Source organism: Microtus oregoni, unplaced genomic scaffold (assembly GCF_018167655.1).
Source record: "Microtus oregoni isolate MIOR12 unplaced genomic scaffold, Mior012 000037F_ref0000500, whole genome shotgun sequence".
NCBI lineage: Eukaryota > Metazoa > Chordata > Mammalia > Rodentia > Cricetidae > Microtus > Microtus oregoni.
The window spans coordinates 2,638,009-2,660,000 of NW_024543096.1; the positions used below are offsets into that span (position 1 = coordinate 2,638,009).

Here is a 21,992-nt window from a genome sequence, read left to right on the forward strand (position 1 = left end):
TCAATGGCAGCTAATGGGCTGGCTGCCCGGGCTGCTATGACAGGAATCACTGCAATCTGCTCCAGCAGAGCGCCATCATTGCGCCCGGCCTCCTCGCAACCAGGCCCCCTTTGCACACCCAGGGCAGGCTTGTCCGAATCAGCTCACACTGCGCTCGAAAATTAATTAATTACTTGAGCTTATTTGTGGGGAGGGGGGGATTTAAACAGCTGATAAATGAAGAAATTCCCTTTGGGTGACTGACAGTTCCTCTGAACCCTAGACTTCTGTTACACAGGAATTCACAGGAGGGAAGGAGATTTTCAGGTGTCAGAGAACAAAAGGTGAGGGTCGGTGATCTTAAACTTTTTCTTTTTCCCTCAAAAGTAAAATATCTCTGAAAGATAGGAATACATTTAGATATTTTTATCTCTTAGAAATGGGCTGTAATTGTTCTTATTCTGTATTGGATGTACAAATGACACAAATTTGCTGACAAAAAAAAATTTCACAATACCCTAAAATTACAGTTCTAATCTTTGCTCGTGAAATTCCATGCCTCTGCAGCTGTTCTTCAAATTTTAAGGTAAACACCCAGGCATGTAGTGCATTCGTAATTGTAACAGCTGCAGAGGTCAGTATCGTGGCTAAAAATGAATTACAGCCTCACCATTTTCTTCTTGCCCATTGGCCTCTGGCGTGCCAAGGCGAGACAGCTCCTCAGGGGCTTCTGGGTAAATAATGGCTGTGTCGCTTCGCTGAAGGTACTCTTCAATGCTGACTGCATGACCATCGCGCTCCTCCAGTTTTCTTTTGGCAAAGTACTCTTCAAAGTCGGCTGTACAATTTGCGTTCTTCACTGAAATCAGAAGCAGAAGAGAAACATCTTTCAGGGCCTTTTTCCTAGGAGGCCAAGGACTCTACACCATTGCTAGCAACGGGCGGTTGGCTTGTTACTAGTAAGACTTAAGTCTCTCCTTTGTTTGTCAGGAGGGAAGATGACCAAATACTGATTAAACACTTATTTTTATGATGCATGCACAAGGGCTTACTTGGCCTAAGTAGTTCTGGGAATGTTCACTTGGATAATTCATGTACAAACGAAAGACGACTTAAAATGCATTTATTAAGTGTCTTTAAAAAGTGGAACTAAATCCCTAAACGTGACATAACGCAAGCTTTCAGGTACTTGGACGATCTGTATGAAACTTCCTTTTGTCTTCAAGGCAGGGAAACTTCGAAAGTCTCCACTGAGGAGGTCAGCATACCTCTTCATACAGTGTGGACCTCTCCAGACCTTCCCCAAGGCCCTTCAATAAAGTGCTTTTATACACACACATGCACACACACACACACACACACACACACACACACGAAAAGGAAATTTAATTTTCTTAAGGTATACTACACTTCATGTCCCTATCCACAGATCCATCTGCTACTGAATATAAGTTTTTTATCATGTTCTTCTTTACATATGATAGCCAGGTCTGCATATTCTGAGATGGATGAGAAAGGACAGGCACCCTTACAAACACAGCAGTGTGACCTGGCTAGAGAGAAGTCACAGGACGATGAGTTCTCACTGTGATGCTAATCTTTGTATGGTCAGCGGACGTAACATTAAGCTCACAGCTGATAGAAATAAAATAAAAAGTAATGGTATCACACTGATAAAACTGCAGTATGATTTCTATGTGACGTTAGCCTAAGCTATGACTTTATTTTCATGAGATAAATAATAGTTGTGAGCCAGTTTCAGTGATTTGTGCCACAAGACATGGTATGCTTGAAAATCTCTAGCTGTGTCACTGAAATCAGTTGTGGCTTACACATCCCAAATAAGAAATTATGCATACGGTAGAGCTGGAAGAGTAGCTGCCAGCTATTCTTTATGGCTGAGAAGAAAGTGCTTTGCTAGCTCAATAGCGGACTCCTGATACCATGGTTTGAAAGCAGTTCCCTCTGATCCCCCTGCATCTTCCACCATACTTTCTCTGCTGCAAGGAACACTACGGTGTTTGCTATACAAAGCCTCCTTGGCAAGTGTGATATGATAATGTTCAAGCAAGTTAGTCATTTCTTTGCTTCCTTCTTCTTTTTTTCTGCTCACATTATTATAAACTTGAGGATTTTAGGTAAGAAGACTAGAAAATGGAACCTTCTATTCATTCAACATGTATTGATGGAAACCTTGACAAGAAAGTCGCATTTTCCTAAGCAAAGACCAGAGCTAACCCTGTCCTTCTGGAAGCCTCCCCCACCACAAAAAAGACACCATCCCCCAAATAAACTCAAACACGACTGGATATTAAGACCGAAGGTTGTATACTGGCATGAACAAAAGTAATCCAATGCAATGGGTTTAAAAATTTGGGAAAAGCTTGCATGGAGGAAGCTTGCGACTAATTTACTCTTTAAGATGGAGCAGCAATGTGAGCAAGGGTGACAAGAAGGAGCACGGCCATCTCAGTATCTAACTTGGAGTGCAGTGTGAAATGAAAGCCATAGGATGTTGGGGAGCAGAGGCAGCAGAAATGGGACCATGCAGGGCACAGTATCCCTACTGAGGACTTTCATTTTTATTCTAGGAGCAAGAAGAAGCTGTTGACGGATATCAAGCAAGAAGGACAGTTGTATGGAATGATGGATGACACTTGTACTTTGTAACGTTGACTTAGGTTATAATATGAGAGGAATTGGAGAGAAAGAAGAGCAGGTTGGTTCTGCTCAAAGAGTTGGCTTAGGGTAGGGTGGGATGGGGGTTGGGGCTCCTGTCCAAAGTCACTCAAGAAACGAAGATTAAGGAAGTAGAGGGGAAACGGAAAAGATCTCCTGAAAAAATTGGGAGTATGGGGAGGGGGGACATTGGAGGGTAGAAGGGGAAGGGAAGGAGAGAAAGAAAGCATGAGGGAATGAGAAGAAAGGGGAAGGATAGAGAGAGAAGGGAAAGAGATCTTGATTGAGGGAGCCACTAAAGGGCTAGCGTGAAACATGGCGCTAGGGAAAGTTCCAGGAATCCACAAGGATGACTCCAGCTAAAACTCTTAGGAACAGTGGAAAGGATGCTTAAACTGGCCTTCCCTGTAATCAGATTGATGACCACCTTAATGGTCATCTTCATCCAGCAACTTATGGAAGCAGATACAGAGATTCACAGCTAAGCACTGGGCTGAGCTCCCAAAGTCCAGTCCAAGAGAGGGAGGAGTGAGGGTGTGAGCAAAGGTGAGGCATGGTGGTTAATAAAAACTCAGGGGCAGATATAGGAGTTCAACCTGAAGATCCAAAAAAACAAAGCAGCCAGCCACTGGCTCTTACCTCAACCTCGGTCCGAAAATGGTGATCCTGCCTCCAGGAAACTCACAATGAAACTGTGTCTGAAAGCTGTCTCCTCCTGTTTTATAATCCTCTCTAAGGCTGGAATTAAAGGTGTACACCACTGGGATTAAAGGCGTGCACTGCCTGGTTTCTATGACAACTAGTGTGGTTACTGGGATTAAAGGTACAGGTCATTGTGGCTACTGGGGTTAAAGGTGTGTGTTGCCATTACCTAGTCTGTAAGGCTAACCAATGGGGCTGTTTTACTTTCAAATCTTCAGGCAAGCTTTATTTATTAAAATACAGTGGAAAGGCCACTACACAACGTGGTCAAGACCATGATGGTAAAACTCACAGAAACATCTGACCTGAGCTAGTGAGAGCTCACTGACTCTGTACTGATAGCAGATCAACCTGCATAGGACCAAACTAGGCCCACTGAATGTGGGGGACAGTTGTGAGGCTTGTACAGGCTGTGGGGCCACTGACAGTAAAACCAGGATTTATCCCTAGTGTTTGAACTGGCATCTTGGAGCACATTCTCTTTGGAGGGAAACCTTACTCAGCCTAAATATTGGGGGGAGGACCTTGATCTGCACCGAAGTGATGTATCAGATTTTGTTGTCTCCCCATGGGAAGCCTTACCCTCTCTGAGGAGTGGATTTGGAGGTAGGGTGGGAGTAAGGTGGAGGAAATGGGAGGAGGGGAGGGAGTGGGAATGGGGATAGCTCCGTAAAATGAGAAAAGATTGCATTTAAAAAAATCTTAATAAAAAGAAAGAAAGAGAAAAAAAAAGTGGCCTTTACAAAGTAAGTTTCCTAAGATTTGGGGAACGATCCAGCTTGCCCACGTGACATGCTAAAGTGTCTTCTTAAGCTTCAGGATTTCCAATCTGATAAATGGTTCATGATATTTACCAAAGCAGGAAACACTAGAACTCTAAAAAGTGTTGAAATCATGGGTAAATATAGGATCAAGCAGAAGAAAAATCAGGACATAATTATATTTTGTGACCATCAGACTAGGTGGAAACAATTCTGCATGCTGTGACCTCAAGTTTTTTTTTTCTTTTGTCACTTCAACTTATGCTAAGTTTAAGAACAGCCGTCTGATCGCAAGGTGTGTATTCCCCTTAAAAATGAATCTGGAATGTAAGGCAGGAGCTGAATACTTTGAACTTTTGCTTATATGTGCTCTTAGCTGGATTTAATAGCCATCGGTTAAGATCACTGTCTACTGCTCCATTCCTAAGGCCATAGGTGCTTTCAAAGGATATTGACAGTGGGGATAAAGGTAATGTCACTGAACTTGATTCCTTAGGAAACTATTTGTCCAGTTTTGCCTCATTAAAATAGTGTTACCGAGAATTACTTTTTGCTTTTATTGATAAGATAAGACAATGGAGCAAAATTTTAAGTGAATGTTTTTTTGGTTGGTTGGTTGGTTGGTTTGCTTTGGTTTTTCATGACAGGTTTCTCTGTGTAGCCCTGGCTGTCCTGGCACTCACTCTATAGAAGAGGCAGGCTGTCTTTGAACTTAGAGATCACCTGCTTCTATCTCATGAGGGCTGGTATTGAAGGTATGTACCACCACCACCCAGCTAAAGTGAATGTTTTTAAACACTGTGACTAACTTTATCCACGCCTGACATCTTTTTCCATACCATGACAATTTAAAGAAATGTCACGGCTCCATCTGAACCCATACATATTTGAATATTTAAAATAAAATTTATCTGAGTTTTCTCAGACTATTGTCCCACTGGATGACCTTAGTGTAACCCAGGAAACGTGGATAGATGTACATTTAATATCCTAATTTTATCTTGATATTTCAGCAACTATTTGAATTATCTGGCTATCTTTGCATGAATTTTCATTTGCATATGAATGTTTCCATCAGAAATGTAATCAAATGCAAATTCAATTGGATTTGCATTAATAGTCTTTGGGCTTAAAAGGGAGAAAAATTCTGATATTTCTGGATAGGCAAACTAAACTACATCAAGATACACTTGTGGTGTTTGGAGAGGGAATCTGATTGCTAGATCAAATTTTGTCATGCTAGATTTCTACATTGAAGCAAGGTGGGGACAAAAGGACTTCGAGTCACATGTTCTCTCTGAGGATCATCTTTGGTCATCTATGGATCCTGAACACTGAGTATCTTGCCAAGGAATGAGTAATTTCTCAAGAAAAATTGCCAGAATGAAGGTGGAAAACAATGTGCCTTCCACACTATTCTTGGCATTAAAAACAAAACAAAACATAAAACAAGATACCTAGTAGTTGAACAGGGAATTTGGAACTTTGCTCAACTTTAGGTAATGTGACGAAGAGTTCCAAAGGTTTCGTAAGTGCTCCCAGGATTTAGACATGGCTTCAGTGAACACCCAAAAAGGATTTTATGGAAAAAAAAAATCATTTAACCATTTAAGTCCACTGACGTCAACAGGACTTTCCCTCATGTATGCGATGTGGATCTGCTATTGATCACCTCTCATCTGATTTAAATGAGCCAGCATATCCACTGGGAAAAACTGGTGTAACTTTCTTCTTGGTTTTTATTGCAATTCTCCAGAAGAGGCCAAGAGGAAAAATTAAAGCCCATGGATCCCTTCCCTATGGTTTTAAAATTTTATTATAAAAATGAGCATCAAGGCTTCCCCCTCCAAGTGACTACAGCTGTAAGATACAGAATGAAGGACCTGATGGCTTCCACTCAGGAAAGGACAAGTATTTCTGACAAAGGAGAAGGAAGCACAGAGAAAACAGACAAGATGGGGGCATTCTGCAGCTCTGTACCCAGCTGCTTGTTCTGAGACCGTGATACATCTCCTAGTGTCTGTACTCTCCCCTCGCCTGACATTAAGTCACCCCAGAGACTTTTGTTTCTACTTTAAATTGTGGAGTCCTCCAGTCTCTGAAAACCAAAACCACACTCCCACAGTAACTGGAACAAGTGACGAGGGTGCATTTGGTATCTCCTGTTGGCAAGAATGAGATTTGGATTGTATTGGGAAGTTTGTGTTTTTGTTTTTCCCAAGATCTTTATGACACTGCGTAGTGGACACAGGAATGAGGTGGAGAACTTGCTACGAAGTTACAGAATTCTGCCCAGTATTTTTCTAGTATAACATTGACCTCATTTTTTGTTCTTTCTATAATCCTCCTCATTCCCTGGCCTCCTCAGAAGCGCTGCCAAAGCACACTGACAGAGGATATTTGCATGGGATTTATCATCAAACCATAACAAAAAATTCACAAGAAACCTCAAGTAATTTCTTCCCACATCTTCTCCAGGGATTTTGCATTTAGTCCTAAAATTTACCCTAATGTCGTGCAAATATCTCAACCTTCCCTAAGGTTAGTTAAACTTTTCTCCATCCAAAAAGAGAGTGTTAATTAAAAATGTTTCCTCATGGCTATATGTATTTTAATATTGGTAGATAAATTTCTAGATCCCTTCAAGCCAGCAAATTCTTCTCTTTTAAATATGTTACTCACTCTTACTACTCATGCTTATTAATGATACTTTCATAAACACCTTTATTATTGTCTTGGGAAAATATTGATTTTTTTTAAGGTAGATAATGAATGTTGATCTAAACTGACTTTTAAAATGATTGCCTCGAAACAAGCAGTGTTAACAGAAATCTGAGTGGAAGAAAACCATTGACTGGTTCACGAATCAGTCAGTTCCCATAATTGAGCTGCTTAGAACATGTTCTCAATGACACTAAAGGTGTTTTTTATGTATAATTTACAGGTAGTTGAGTTTATAATGTGACCCTGATGCTTATTCTTTTTTTCTCTTCTATTTCCTCTTGTTATTTATTTTCTGTATTTAGAACAAGAAGGCAGCTACTCCATCACCACCAGTTTACTATCTGGCATGGTTTCAATTTTCATTAAAAACTGAAGAAATATATTTGAATATTATTGTTAAACCATTCTGGCAAACGTCAAAATAAATGATTCTTTTGCAAAATCTAGCTTTTATTCACATTGCTATGTCAAAGCAAATGGGTCAGAAGCTGTTGTCATGTATGGAACTATCTTCTTCACGAATGTAAAAAACAATTCCTTCAGTACTAGTGGATGATAAGATGAAATAGAAAGCTATATTTCATTTTACATTGAAATTTTTAGCTTGAGGAAGCACATGCAGAGGTATACGAATTCCCAAGGCTACTTTGTACAGAGCTGACTGATAAATAAATGTCAGCCTACGTATATTGGCACCAAGTATCTGAGAACTGAGAGGGAGGGGGAGATCTTTTCCTCACAGTATAGCCACGCAGCAGCTTCTCAAAGCCTCCGACTGGTACAGAGGCATGTATAAAGGCAGGGAAGGGTTGTCAAGAGCAGCAGAGAAGTTTTCTCTCTGGCTGGGAATGAGGCATCTTGGTGGTCTATCCACCCCTTCTCTTATATGGCCTTCTCTGGGGGACCATGTTCAAACACCAGGAAAAGATCCACGCTGAAAGGTTTAGAAGAAAGAGGCGAAGAATGAATAGGAGGTGGGAATTTGTAGCAGTCTGCAAGATCAAATATTTCCCTCCACAGCAGGAAGTAGCCCAGTCAGGGATGCAGTTTAATTTTAAAGTTTGATTTTGTATGAGAGCACTGTGAATATCATGAGCCAGAGACTTACAGTAACCTTTGAACGACTTGGCTGTACAGCAGTACGAAACAATGTATTGTATTGACTTTTAATTCCCCAGTTAAGCCATATGTGTTCATCTTTCCCCTAACCATGTAATCTAACAGTCTGGAAACAGTGCTGCTGTATTTTAGGAAGGGGATTTTGCTCAGCGGTTCTTACTTTCTTTTCGTAGAAAGTTGTAAGACAGTGTTTTCTCTGTACACTCTAGTACTTCAAAATATGTTTGCCTATATGCATCAGTATACCTGGGAACTTATTGGAAATGCAAGTTCTCAGGGCACACTCCAGAATCAGCAATCTGTGTTTTCACAGGCCTTGGAGGAAATCCTGTCCAGCTTAAGAGCCCTTACTAGATGGACTCACTTTTCTGCCTCACATAGTCCACACATCATTTTGAGTGACATCAAGGAATTACTCCCCATCAGATAACCTCCTGACCACCTCATCCCCACACCCCTCTCCCTTGCTGGCTGGATTTGATCTGCAGACAGGAATCATTGAGCGTATCTCAGCACATTAAGTGTTTCTCGTCCACATAGGTGAGCTGATACGCGTACCGACTATTACCAGTACTTTTTGGGAAGTCTAGCACACAGATCGTGCTGGATAATTGAAAGATCAGACCAAACTCAGAACCTGGGACTCCCCATTTGGACGACTTGTTTTGCATTTGGGTCTTAATTTTCTCACCTGTGACATGAGCCAGCATGTACTGTCTTAGAGACCCTTAAAGTCACAGCCGTCCATACTTTGAATTAATTAATTGCCATAATCAATTTAGTATCTAGTCCCTAAATAAGTCTAGAGAGTTTAATCTGTACTATTTTCCTATTCAAAAGTCAAAATAACACAGACTTCTGAAGGGAGAACCACACACAACGATTAAGAAAAAAAAAAATATTTTGGAGGCGCCTGGAAACCACAGGTAGCATTGCAAGGAAAACAGTGTTTATTAAATATCTCTTGAATGAATGAAGGAGGTATGCAAAAAGCTAGGAGGGTTCATTATTTCTTGTGGAACTCTTGCTGTGAAGTGGAGGTAGCTGCCTAATCACAGACAAAGCTCATGAAACCTCAGCATTCACGGGCTAGGAAGGGAAGAAGCTCCTGCGGGTGCCCACGGATGATGGCCTCCGCCTGACAACTCCCGTCCATCCTGCCCAGTGTCCTTTCTGTTTTTCCTAATTTTCTTTTGTCAGTGATTTTTTTTAAAAGTATGAAATTTACTGAAAAATGTAAAACTTCTGATTTCTATGACAGATATCTGACTGAATGACAGAAACCCTCCAACCTTGAAAAAACGTGGCATAGGACTAGAAGGAAACGACATGCTTCGCCGCCGCGCAGCAGCGCAGCTGCGAGCGTCCTCCTTGTTGGGGGCTCGAGTACTGCCTGAACTCCGTGTTCCTGCATGGCTGCTAAAGCTTCATCCACATCCTCTGTGCATTCTGGGAGATATCTGATGATCAAACTTGTACGGCCTCCACCCTTGTGAAGAAGCGAGCAAATTTCAAGCCTCTCACCCAAATCCCACGTAAGACAAATCAGAGGCTGTTGAGGCTACTAGACCATGAAGAAGACAGCACAAAGTTGTTCTTGCTTTAAGGGTACCACTTTCTTCTACAAGGGTGACAGAAATTGTGCTGCGTGGAGTCTATTGCTTGTCGGCCTCATCTCACCCAGTCAGAATCCCTGTATTGTCTGCTCAGATGCAATCTCCAGTGTAGGTCTGTATCATTACTGAGGGTCCATTTGCTATGGGGACACCTGTGTTGTACATCTTGACTGAACTGTTGTTTTAGGGGTATAAATCCCTGATCCAATTCCTTAGTACTTAGCTTATAGTCCGCTGCTTGCATGCTGTGAGGTAACATCAGACATGGGTCGCAGGGGGAAATGCATCCATAGGATACCTTGTTCAAAGTTGTTAAAATGACCCAGAACGAAACTCAAAGTCAGGACAGGGTAGGAGGCACTGTCATTACAGAGAGAACTCCGGAACAGAAGGCCCCTAGGAAAACAATACTTGCCGTTTCTTTTGGGGGGAGTGTGTCATCTTCTGTTTATCTTAATTTTAAACATGTATATATGTCACTTACTTTCTGAATTGATGTATTAAGAACTGAAAATTCACCAGACGGTGGTGGCACACACCTTTAATTCTGGTACTTGGGAGACAGAGGCAGGCAGATCTCTGAGTTCGAGGCCAGACTGGTCTATAAAGCAAGTTCCAGAACAGCTAGGGCTGTTATATAGAGAAACCCTGTCTTGAAAAATCAAAAAAAAAAAAAAACCCTACTAATTTCATTTTATTAATAAAGGTAATTTATGACAAAAGATTAAATAAAAAGCAGAGGCCAAGTGCAAGGCCTGCCTAATTGCAAGGTGTGGTGCATGGCTTAGGATGCATGCATGCCCTATGTAGGGCAGGAGAGGGCAAGGATTTTACAGGGCTCCCATTGGCACCCCCAGTACAGCTTTCAGTTTTGGAATTTATGTTTCCCAAGGCAATTTCATGAGGAGAAAGGGCGAGGGGAGGACAGCCCAAATTTTCTAGCCCAGTTTTCTCATTAACAAGCTGACTCTATCAAGGTGTAGTGAGGTTAATAATTCACACAGAGTTTCAAAAAAATAGTTTCTAGAAGAGCTGGATGCAGAAGCCACATATCTTGAATCCTAACCCACTGTCCTTTCTACTACATCACAGTGATTCAATAAAAAAAAAAAAAACTTTATCTTTGCAGTTTTTGTTTATCATGCCTGATTTAATAACATTTCAAAAGGACCTAGATGCTGAAAAGATCACAAGGACATGAATATTTCTAAATGCCACCTTATTGCATTATAAAGTTAATATAAGAAAAGCCAATTAAAATGCCCACTTCACTGGCATATGATATTAAATTATTCCTTCTTTTTATGTCTATACATTTCTTTTGAAAATTTGAATTTACTTATACACAGAAAGTGTCCTTACTTTTATGAATCCTATGTTTTCAATTCTTTCCTTGTTCTGCCTCTCTTCATCTCTCCCTCTCCCCACCTCTCTTTCTTTTCTTTCTTTGTTTCTATGGTGACACTGATTGAGTTACTGACGGCCATGCCAACTTTGGTTGTTAACTTGACACACATAGGAAGAAGGAGCCTCAGTTGAAGGATTGCCTCCATCAAACTGGCCTGTGGGTATGTTTGTGGGGCGTTTCTCAATTGCTAATTTATGTAGGATGATGGCCCAGCCCACCATGGGCAGCGCCATCCCCAAGCAGGAGAGCCTGGGCTGTATAAAAAAGGAAGTTGAGCATGCGCCTGATAACAAGTCACTCCACATTGTTTCTCTCTTGGTTTCTGCTTCAATTTCCTGCCTTGGCTTCCCTCAATGATGGACTATAATAAATATGTAAAATAATGTGCAAAAAATATAATAAATATATAAAATATAATTGTAAGCCAAATAAACATTTTTCCCCAAGTTGCCTTTGGTTGTGTTATCTATAAGAGCAATAGAAAGCAAACCAGGACACTGGGCAGAAGGAAAAGTTCTTCAGATTCTCACCTAGAGATTCTTAACCTTTCTATTTAATCGGACTGTATTTTCCTAATTTCGGAATTTCTTATTTTTAATCAAGTTTCCTGTGCACTCAGTAAATTATAACTCTCCAAAGCAGCTTGTAAAGATGGATTATTACGAGCCATTGTTTGATTGGATATTCTGAGTGTACAGTTAAGAAAATAGGTCTTAAGCTTAAAATAAAATACGAGACCGAAAAGGAACTTCATTCACGGTTCATTTTGCTTTCCTATTTCACATACTACTTGTTTCCCGCCCCTCATGCTTAATGACATCCTCCTACATGTGTTCCACTTCTTCAGATTAAATGAAACTGTGTCAGCCCTCGGTAATATCCCATCCCTCACAGGCTTTTCCCGCAGAACCCTTCCTGCTTGCGTCTGTCTTGACACCCAGAACAAAGAGGCTAGGTCAAACTACTTCTTAATTCACATTGCTGATCCAAACCACGGTTCCCTGTTTTACCAGCTCATTCATCATTAATTTATTTCCTAACTCAGGAAATGGCCCTGCTCATTAACTACCAGCATTATGGAAAGTACTATGCATGTTGAGGGGACTATGGAGAAAAACAAATTTAGTATCTACCCTCAGAATCTCTGCTCTGAAGGCTTTGAAGAATTTTGTTAGCTTGTTTGAGACAATGTCTTGAACTGGTTATGTAGCACAGGCTGGTCTTAGACTTACCATTGCTTTGCCTCACAAACACGAGAAATAGAGATACACCCTGCCATGCCTGGCCGTAGCTAGAATGTTCAGTCTGTAAGTCTAAAGTTACCTTTTTGGCACCAGGCTTTAGGGCACTGTCCATATAGTTCAAGTAAAATGACAGATATCCTATAATACATTTCCTCCAGGCTGCCATTCCTTAAAAGGTGGTAGTCCCTGCTGGGCATGGTAGTGCACACACCTTTAATCCCAACACTTGGTAGGCAGAGGCAGGTCAATATCTGAGAGTTCAAGGCTAGCAAGGTCTACACAGTGAGTTTCAGGACAGCCAGAGCTACTTAACGAGACCATCTCAAACGAAAACACAAACAAACAACCAAACCAGGAAAACTGTACCTTTTCCCCCCTCTAGTCTCACAGTATGGGTGGTTACTCTTGGTTCTTCACTAAGTTCAAGACAGTTCGGTCTCTCAGAACTGGTTTCAGAACCAGAAACACAGTGCTCTAATCCCCCTTTTCCTCCTCCTCATCAATCAATTTACCAACCCCACATCCGACAGAGGGCTAATACCCAAAATATATAAACAACTCAAGAAACTGGGCATCTACAAACCAAATAATCCAATTTAAAAAAAATGGAATACAGATCTAAACAGAGAATTCTCAACAGAGGAATCTCAAATGGCTGAGAAACACTTAAGTAAAGTTCAATATCCTTGACCATGAGGGAAATGCAAATCAAAATGACTTTGAGATTCCTCTTACACGTGTCAGAATGACTAAGGTCAAGAACACAATCGACAGCTCATGCGGGCAAGAATGTGGAGCAAGGTGAACACTCCTCCATTGCCGGTGGGGGTGCAAACTTGTACAGTCACTTTGGAAACCGATGTGTTGGTTTCTCATAAAATTGAGAACTAAGGCCCAGCTATTACACTCCTGGGCATATACCCAAAGGACACCTCATACTCCGCAAGGACACCTGCCCAACTATGTTCACAGCAGCTTTGCACACAATAGCCAAAACTGGAAACAATTAAGATGTCCTTCAGTGGAAGAACGGATAAAGAAAATATGATACATTTAAGAACGGATAAAGAAAATAGGATACATTTGCACAATGGAGTATTACTCAGCTGTTGCGAATATTGTTATTATTATTATTACTTTCCCCCATTGACCTATAAAATGTTATGTTCCTTTGGGATACAAATTAAACATTCTATTTCATTAAAGCTTATGTCCCTTCAAGCCTCAGTTTGAATTTTGCTTAAGATAAATAACAAGTGAGAGAGAGAGAGAGAGTTTGTTGATGGCTATTCAGAGAAGGAAAAATGAATCCTGATGGTAGTCAATTATGAAATAAATGAAAAATTAGTTGACAGCTTTGTCATCATTAAATGTAAGTGCTGTTAAGTCTTCCTCTTCTATAATTAATTTACGGGTGCTAGTTAAGGATGAACTGAGGTAGAAGACTCATTGTAAAAATGCAGGTAGTTATTAACTCATACGTGGACTCTTAACACTCAAACCTGGACTTTTAATGCTACAACGGAATAGTGGAAGGAGCTGTATAGTTTTTGGAGTGTTCCAGGATGCCAGCAGTTTTCAGAATTGTCTCGTCAGAGGCTGGGGAGATGGCTCAGTTGGGAAAGTGCTTATTGTGTAAAGAGAAGAACCTGGGTTTGATCCCCAGGATCCATGAAAAATGCTGGCTGTGCCTTTAATCCCAGCACACAGGAGGCATAGAGAGGTGGATCTCTGTGAGTTCAAGGCCAGCCTGGTCTACAAAGTGAGTTCTAGGACAGTCAGGGCTGTTACAAAGAAAAACCATGTCTAGGAAAACAACAAAACAAGAACAAAAGAAAACTTACCAAAACAAAACTGAACAAAACACTGGCCAGGCCTGGTGGCACACCTTAGGTGCCAGTACTAGTGGAGCTGAGGCAGGTGGATCTCTATGAGTCGGTGGCCAGCCTGCTCTACAGAATGAGCTCCAGGCCAACCAGTTCTACATGGTAAGTCCGGTTTTACCCCTGCCCCTCATCAAATTGTTGAGAATGGCAGCATCAGTCATAACTACAGTGTGGAAGAGATGGAGACAGGTAGACCCTGGAACCTGATGGTCAGCCAGCTAAGTCTAGACTATTCGGTAGTTACAGGCCAAGTGAAAGACCATCTCAAAAAAAAAAAAAAAAAAAAAGAAGCGGATTGTTCTTGAGTAACAATGTTCAAGGTTGACCTGACCTGTGACTTCATGCACGTGCACTTACACACACACACACACACACACACACACACACACACACACACACGGGAGAGATTAATGGATCAGTCATTTGTTATGGCTGAGTTTTGGATCTCCAGGAAAAAGTCAGGTGTGGCAACATGTGCTTATAGCCTCAGTGCTAAAGGCATATGGGTGGAGACCAGCAGAGACCTGAAACTCACGGTCCAGACAGTCTAGCTAGATCAATGAGCTTCAGGTTCAGTGAGACACGTTGTCCAAAAATTAGGGTGGAGATCAAACCACACTAATATGGATCTTTGTGTGAATATGAATATGCACATGTGTGCATACCAGCCTCTGTGCATGCATAAGTACTAATGAACACATGCATATCACATACACACTTCAAAAATATATATTTGTTTTCAAAAAGTTAATGAGAAAAAAATACCCTCATCTCATTTTATTACTTTTTTCTTTTTCCTTTCTTTCTTTCACTCTTTCTTTCAGTCTTTCTTCTTCTTCTTCTTCTTTTTTGTTTTGTTTTCGATACAGGGTTTTTCTGTGTAGCCCTGGCTGTCCTGGAACTTCTCTGTAGACCAGGACTCCAGAGGAGAGAAACAATTGGTGCTTTAAGGGGAACTTTCAGGGCCTGGGGATATAATTTCAGTTGCATGCATGGTACCCAGAGGAGGAAGAGGAAACCCAGGTATAGTGGTGCATGGCTGTATCCCAGCACTTGGGCAGTAGAGTCAGGAGGATCAGAAGTTCAAGACCATCATTTTGACTCTGAGGCCAGCTTGGTCTAGAAACCCTGACTCCAAAAGAAAAAAATAAAAAAGAAAAGAAAGAAAAAAATCCAACAGAAAAGGTGCATTACTTCAATTCATAATCAAAAAGTATGCGGTGTTAAAATGTACTAAACTCAGGGCTCGGAAGAAAAAAAAAACTCATTTATTCTCTCAGAGGACCAAGCCATAAACTGAGAAGTACCAGTAAATTTCTAATCACCAAGTCCAATGTGCTTGCTCAGCATTTCAGTTATTTGAAGCCTTTAATTGAGTTGACCATTTTCACCTTTATAAAACCTTTCTTTGCTTCAGGATTTTTTTTTTCTCTCTCCCTGTAATCTTTTTTCTTCCAGTGAATTTTATTTTTCTTTCCACCTACCAAGAAGCCCATTCTCAATTCTCTACTTCCTTCAAGAGATATGTGCCCTTCAATATAAATATCACAGTTCTAGCATGTGATATACTATCTGACTGTACTTGCATGAATCTCTTGTCTCCATTAGCCCTTGGGACTCACACTCGCTCACCCCATACCCACACACTCTATATACACTTATATGCATGCATAACTTTTATATGAAAATACTAATTGAAGACTGGTTCAAGCTCTTCTCAAAGATGAGCAGACCTGTGGATCCAGAAGTAGCAAGCACTACTATGCTACACACACACACGCACGCACACACACACACACACACACACACACACACATCTCATCTTAGAGCTACTTTCCCTGTGCCATTCAGTTATTAAGACGTCTTGTTGAAAATCTCCCCACTTCATCACCTATGACAAACTTTTTTCTTTTTCTCTTCTTTCTTCCTTTTCTTTTTTAAAGTACACATAACAACAATGGTTTATAGGTCTCTGGAGTCTGACTTACCTCAGAGACATCATGGTGGTAGAACATGACCAACTTCTTTCTTCCGATATTTTCTTTTATTCTCCAATATATTACATTTTGATACTGCCTTCAATTTACAATCCAGCTTTACTTCCTATAAATTCTCTTTACTTTTCCTTACCCACTATCCTCTGACTAGATACTATTTTTTCTCTTTAGATATTCCACTTCTCCTTCCTTCCTTCCTGACTACTGAAAATGTACCTCGTTCAGATTCAACTTCCTTCATAAAACCTATACAAATTCCCACTTTGCAGGATCTCGTTATTTCTGTAATTCAAATAATTATGGCTCTTACCATTTTTGCCTGTTTATTACCTATTTTCCCTTATTGTTCACTATTTTTCATGTGAATTAGGCTTATCTCCCAAATTAAATAATAATCACGCTTAGTCTTCCTGCCCCATCCCCTCCCACGCATGCACGGAACAGGGACTGTATTGAAAACACTCAATGAACAGGTATTGATTTATGTATTGACTGAATACATAATACCAAGGAACAGAGAGTATTAGGAGAAAAGGGATCTTAAGGTCTGTCGAAAGGGTGTTCAAGATTGATTTGTAAGCCTCCTGGATTGGAACAATTTTTGTTAACCTCACTTTGGAGTCAGGTATTTACAATGGCTATTAAATTGTTACCTTGTTGCCTTCCAGTGCTCACCGAGGAAATGAAATCAGCTTTTACTAATGCTGGAAGCTGACACTTAACAATTTGCTTTCAAGGAACCTGAAACTACTTTGGAACTGACAAACTGGACTTTTTTTTTTTTGAGAATCCTTAATTTATGGTGTATTACTATAATATTTTCTATGAAACTATTTGGTTTTGTTTCTATTTTTATAAGGCAAGAGTATTCCAGCAATATATAATATTGAAACTAGAACTATTCGGAACAATCAACTAGTTCAACAAATGTACTTTACAGACATGGAAACTGAGTTCCAAAGAGAAGAATTGATTTGCCCAAGTTCGTAATCTAGGTATTGCTGAAGCTGTGTCTAGAAATCAGAAGTTACCAGTGCACGATTCTATGATTTTTCTAGAACCACACGTTGTACACTTTCAGTTTCATACTCAATTTGACATTATTTAAATCAGCAAAAACAAGAGTTTTTTACAAAATTATTTCTCTTACTTCGCACCCAAGATAGTGAACTAGCGCCTCTTAAGTCATTAAAAAGAGTGTGTATAGACAGTACGAGCAATAAATTACGAAGCATATCAAGTTAAGGGAAATGTAAATATCATCTTAATTATGTACACTTTTTGTTTTGTTTTGTTTTTTGAGATAGGGTTTCTCTGTGTAACAGCCCTCGCTCTGTAGACCAGGCTGGCCGTGAACTCACAGAGATCCTCCTGCCTCTGCCTCCCTTGTGCTGGGATTAAAGGCGTGCACCACTACTGCCAGACAATTATTTATACTTCTGAAGCCACATAAACCTGCACATTTTTTTAGATAGGAAAGTTGAAGAAAAGCAGTTATGTGATTTTTGTTGTTTTGTTTTAGGAGATGAATTCGTACTGGAAGCTGCGCTAATATTTGTACTGGTGGTGTGGAAGATTGCTTGCAACATGAATATAGGGTCACATAGTGTCACTTTGTGCTGTGAGAAGAGATGTCCTCTAGTGTTTGGGGGAGAGCCTGGACTATCACAGTTGCCTGTAACCTCTCTTCTTCCACAGGAGCAGAGCCAAATAAAACATCACTCACTGTCTCCTATTGGCTATTCATTTGTTTTATTTAAAAGGAGTAAAATGGTTTATTCTTGTTTTAAAGTCTGTCTGAGAAATATTGTTTGGTACCTCTAGCAGATGCAGAGATTTAAAGGGTGAAGAGAGAATCCGAGAGAAATTACATGATTAACTTTTTAAAGGAATGTTCAAGGAAATTTGGCTCTGGGAAAATGCTTTGTAATCTATAGTATATCATATCATTTGGATTGTCTATGACAGGTAGAAAGCAGTAGCCAATACAAGCATATTGTTTTATAATTTAAAATAATTTTTAAAGCAAAAATTGCAAGTAGAAATTCATAAACTCATGCTGCGCAAGGATCCATTCACACGGTTCAATATTAGCTTCAGAGGCAAATTAGAGTATGAGAATGGAAGACGAATTTGCTTAATAAAGTAAAAGATGCGGTAAATTCAAATCTGAAACGAACCCAGATCCATGCTAACAGTGGAGGTGCAAATGGTGGGTCCAGGGAATCGTGGCACCTAACAAACACGACATTGCTACGTACACGTGACTCACCTGTACCGTTGTTAATCGCTGTCTGGATCGTGGCTTCTGGCCCCAGAACGTCATAATCATCCTTCATTTCTTCTGTGGGGGGAAAATTATGGTTAGCATTTGAAAATTATAGAAAGGCTTACTCTACAAAGCATGCCAAGCATAGGAACAAGGAGGAGCCTTTCAAGGGAAACAGAAAAGGCTTGTTGTAAACCTCTAAACAATAGCTTTGTTCAGGCAATGGAATGAACCCAACGGTGCTGGCTGCACCAGAACTTATTTACTTTAAGCATTACTACAAGCTGTGAAAAACAGAGGCACCTATGGGAAGCAAAGGAAGGGCTGTTCTTCTGGTGGCAGTTCTAGTGACAAACAGGACGGAAACGTTATTTTTTTTTTCCAATAAGAATCGAGTCCAAAGTGGCAGAGTATTGGTACTTAGGAAGAGACACAGTAAGCGGCTAACTCTGGGTGCTTAGTGGCAAAGGAGTTTCTTGTTTTATTTTCACGCTCTTGGTCCCCTTGCTGTGGCTGCGATGGTGTGAGTCCCAGCAAGCCTACCTTTTAAAAATCCCAAATTCTGTATATCAAAACTCAGAATGCCTAGCGTTGCAAACTAACATCTCAGATATGTTAAAAAAAATATCCATTCACTGTTTAGCATACATTTCTAAAGTCTATTTTCCTCATTCCTTGCTCCCATCTCTCGTAAACAGCTTTGTTTCGAGCATGTATGCTTCCACAGGTGATTATACACATTTTCTGATGGAAAATAGAGAGAAAACAGTAGCTCAATGTTTTGATGAAGTTGAAACTATATAACATTGAAGGAGAGGTTCGTGGATGATTAAAGGCCATTTTTGATAAACGGTAATATTCTCAGATACAGCAGGAAACTGGAGTTTTCCCTGCCTACTATATTGTAGAGTATGTGGGAAGGCAGAGCAAGGCAAGCTGCCAGTTAAAAAAAAAGTCTTTCAAATAAACAAACAGAACGTGCACTTTTTAAAAACTGTAGCTGTACGGTGACAACACTAACAAGCACAGGGCATGTTCCAAGATGAGGAGCTCTGTGCTACTGTAACCATTTCAGTACAGCACAAAGAACTGGAAGTCGAACTCTCAAACTTATTCTGGCCATTTTCTGCTTCTCCCACAATACCCTGCTGCGGTGGGAAAAGAGTTGCTAGAAGATACCACAGCAAAACGACTGGATCCGCATGTGGACTCAGAGCTGAAGTGGCATGTTTCTGTCAGAGGCACAAACACACATAGATGCTAGTTGAATGCCATTCTTCAAAACTGTTGCATAATTTTCGCAATATTTTTATAGACTGTGCACACACTTCCAATTCATCCCTGACCCTAGGCACCTCCTCTATTCCGGAAACGTTTTTCACAGGGGTATTTTGCATGAGACACCTAGAAGCTGAGCACACAGCAACAATTGTATTGTCAGTTGTAACCATCCATGGTTTGGGAAACTCCTTCTGGTGTTTTCATTGGCCCCTGAAAGAAACTAAGTAAGTGTTTCTGAGTTCAGTACTAAACATAAATATAGCCTTTGTGCCTTTGTCCTTGCTCATCTCATGTGATTTCTGGTAGCCAAGAGTCACAAGAACCATAACTTTTCCACCTCGAGCCACAGAGGGGACAGCAGTTAACAGCTTTTAATTTTTTTTTATTTTTACTTTTTGCATAATGGTGGTAATGTTCAAGATCTCTGCTGTGCTTCCTTCCTCATTGTCATCTTCTTATGAAAAGGTAAAGAGCAGTTACAACAGTTGGCTGCTCCCCAAATTCATAAATGCAGGCCGCACAGACGCATAGTAGGCCCTTTGTGCACAGTGTGGTATTTAGTGCTAACCGTCTTTAACCAATGATTACAAAACTGGTCAGAGGCCATGGTGCTGCTTTTACCTGGATGTGTTTTACTTCAACTTGCTGGACCCAGCCTTTTCCTTTTTTGAATACTAAGTTCTACTGTTCAGATGTGCCCCTGGTCCTTTTCAGGTCTTGGGCTCTATATGAGCCCATGTAGGAAGGACATAATGATACACACTCTCGGAATACCTCCTCTGCCTTACTGGCAAGCCTTGGTGGCTTCCTTCCTCCTGTCTAACCTTTTTCGCGACCCCTCTGACTCGCATTTGCTGTGCTCAGAGCCACCTAGTGTATTTATTTTCCAAACACTTGTAAAAGTTTGCATTTTTCAGTCACCCTTGGGCTAAAGTTTTGTAAAATAAAATAAAGAACACTTTCTTCTGTAAGGATGAAGAATTCTTGAATAAGCAGAATGAGGCCAAGACGCAGGTGATTTATTTAAGTCTGTGTCAATGATAATGATGTCATGGTTTCCAGCACACTGTGTCCACCCCATTGTGGGACGAAAGAATGTCAAGGACAGCTCCAAACACAAAACTTTGATTGTGCTGGGGCCGGAAAGGCCCAGTCAGAACCGCACTAGGCTCTTCAGTGTAAAACCTGCATCCTGCAGACAAAGTACTGAGCGTTGGGGAGAAAGAGCAAAGGAGAGGGGCTTATCTCAGGGGAAAGCTATGTGCTGAGGTATGACTGCAGACAGCCAGGCACCGGGGAGAAAACACTCCGAAATAAAACACACCCGAATTAGAATTATTGTCTATATTGTGTGTTTTGAACAATAAATAAGAAAAAAAATATTTTATCAGAAGAAAAATGTGTTATCTACAAGTCAGGATAAACAATGAGGAGCTTTTTAAGACTAATTTCTGTTCATTAGACATCAGGGCACCACATCAGAGCACTTTTAGAACAACAATAAAAAAAAAAAGAACAGTAAATCATCACTAATCATTAGAACCAGACAGGTAATAGCTGGGTAACTTTCTTGGCCTAAATAGCCTAATGAGATTAGGGATTTACATTTTATTCAATTATCGTGAGTCCAGAATGCTTGTTTATTTCTGTAAAGGTAAGCGCACTTGCACCACAGTCTCCATTAACTCCAGGTAACAGCAGGTGGGCGAGGCGCTCTTAGGGATCCCTGGATAGCAGGACACTCGAAATTAGGATCCGTGACCAGCACCAGAAAAGCTGATACCGTCACAAGCTACTCCTACAGCCTGACAGCGCTGTTTTGGCTGTTTTTCAACTATTGATCTTTTTTTTTTTTTAATTAAACTTTTTAAAAAGAAGTTTGGGGCTGTACATTTGTTATATTGTTATTAATTATTCCTTTAAGGGTGAAAATTCTGGTAATTGGTCCTTACCCTTGATTTCTAGATATTAAAATTTAAAGCATCAGAACATTCATTCTTATAGCCCTGCATATCTAGTTCATTAACAAATATGAATAGCTAACAGCAGCTCATTTAAATAGTTATGTCTTACATGAGTTCTCGCCACACTCTGTTTCTGTCACACTGCTCCCAAGAATCATTGGCTCTTATTATACATGTAAATGGCTATCATAAAAATAAAAATTTCATTTAAGATTGTTAATGACTTCTGCAGCAGTCAGACTTCCTTTAATGATCATCCTCTGCCCCTAATTAAACGTATTTATCTTTCAAGCATCTTTGGCTGAGTTCTCCCTCATAGTTGAAAATCTAAAACCTTAAGTCTTAATGGATATAACGATAAAT

The 21,992-nt window shown here is 40.4% G+C and overlaps 1 protein-coding gene across 4 annotated transcripts in view; it reads right to left on the reverse strand.

Annotated features, from left to right (window-relative positions):
• Window positions 1-21,992, reverse strand: part of Zeb2 (zinc finger E-box binding homeobox 2) — a 132,155-nt gene that overhangs the window by 15,605 nt on the left and 94,558 nt on the right. For all 4 annotated transcript variants that reach the window (XM_041631495.1, XM_041631494.1, XM_041631497.1 and 1 more), the window contains 2 exons: window positions 18,388-18,459; window positions 650-838 (listed from right to left, as the gene is read on the reverse strand). In XM_041631495.1, coding sequence (XP_041487429.1) covers window positions 650-838; window positions 18,388-18,459 — 261 coding nt within the window. The remainder of the gene's footprint in view (window positions 1-649; window positions 839-18,387; window positions 18,460-21,992) is intronic.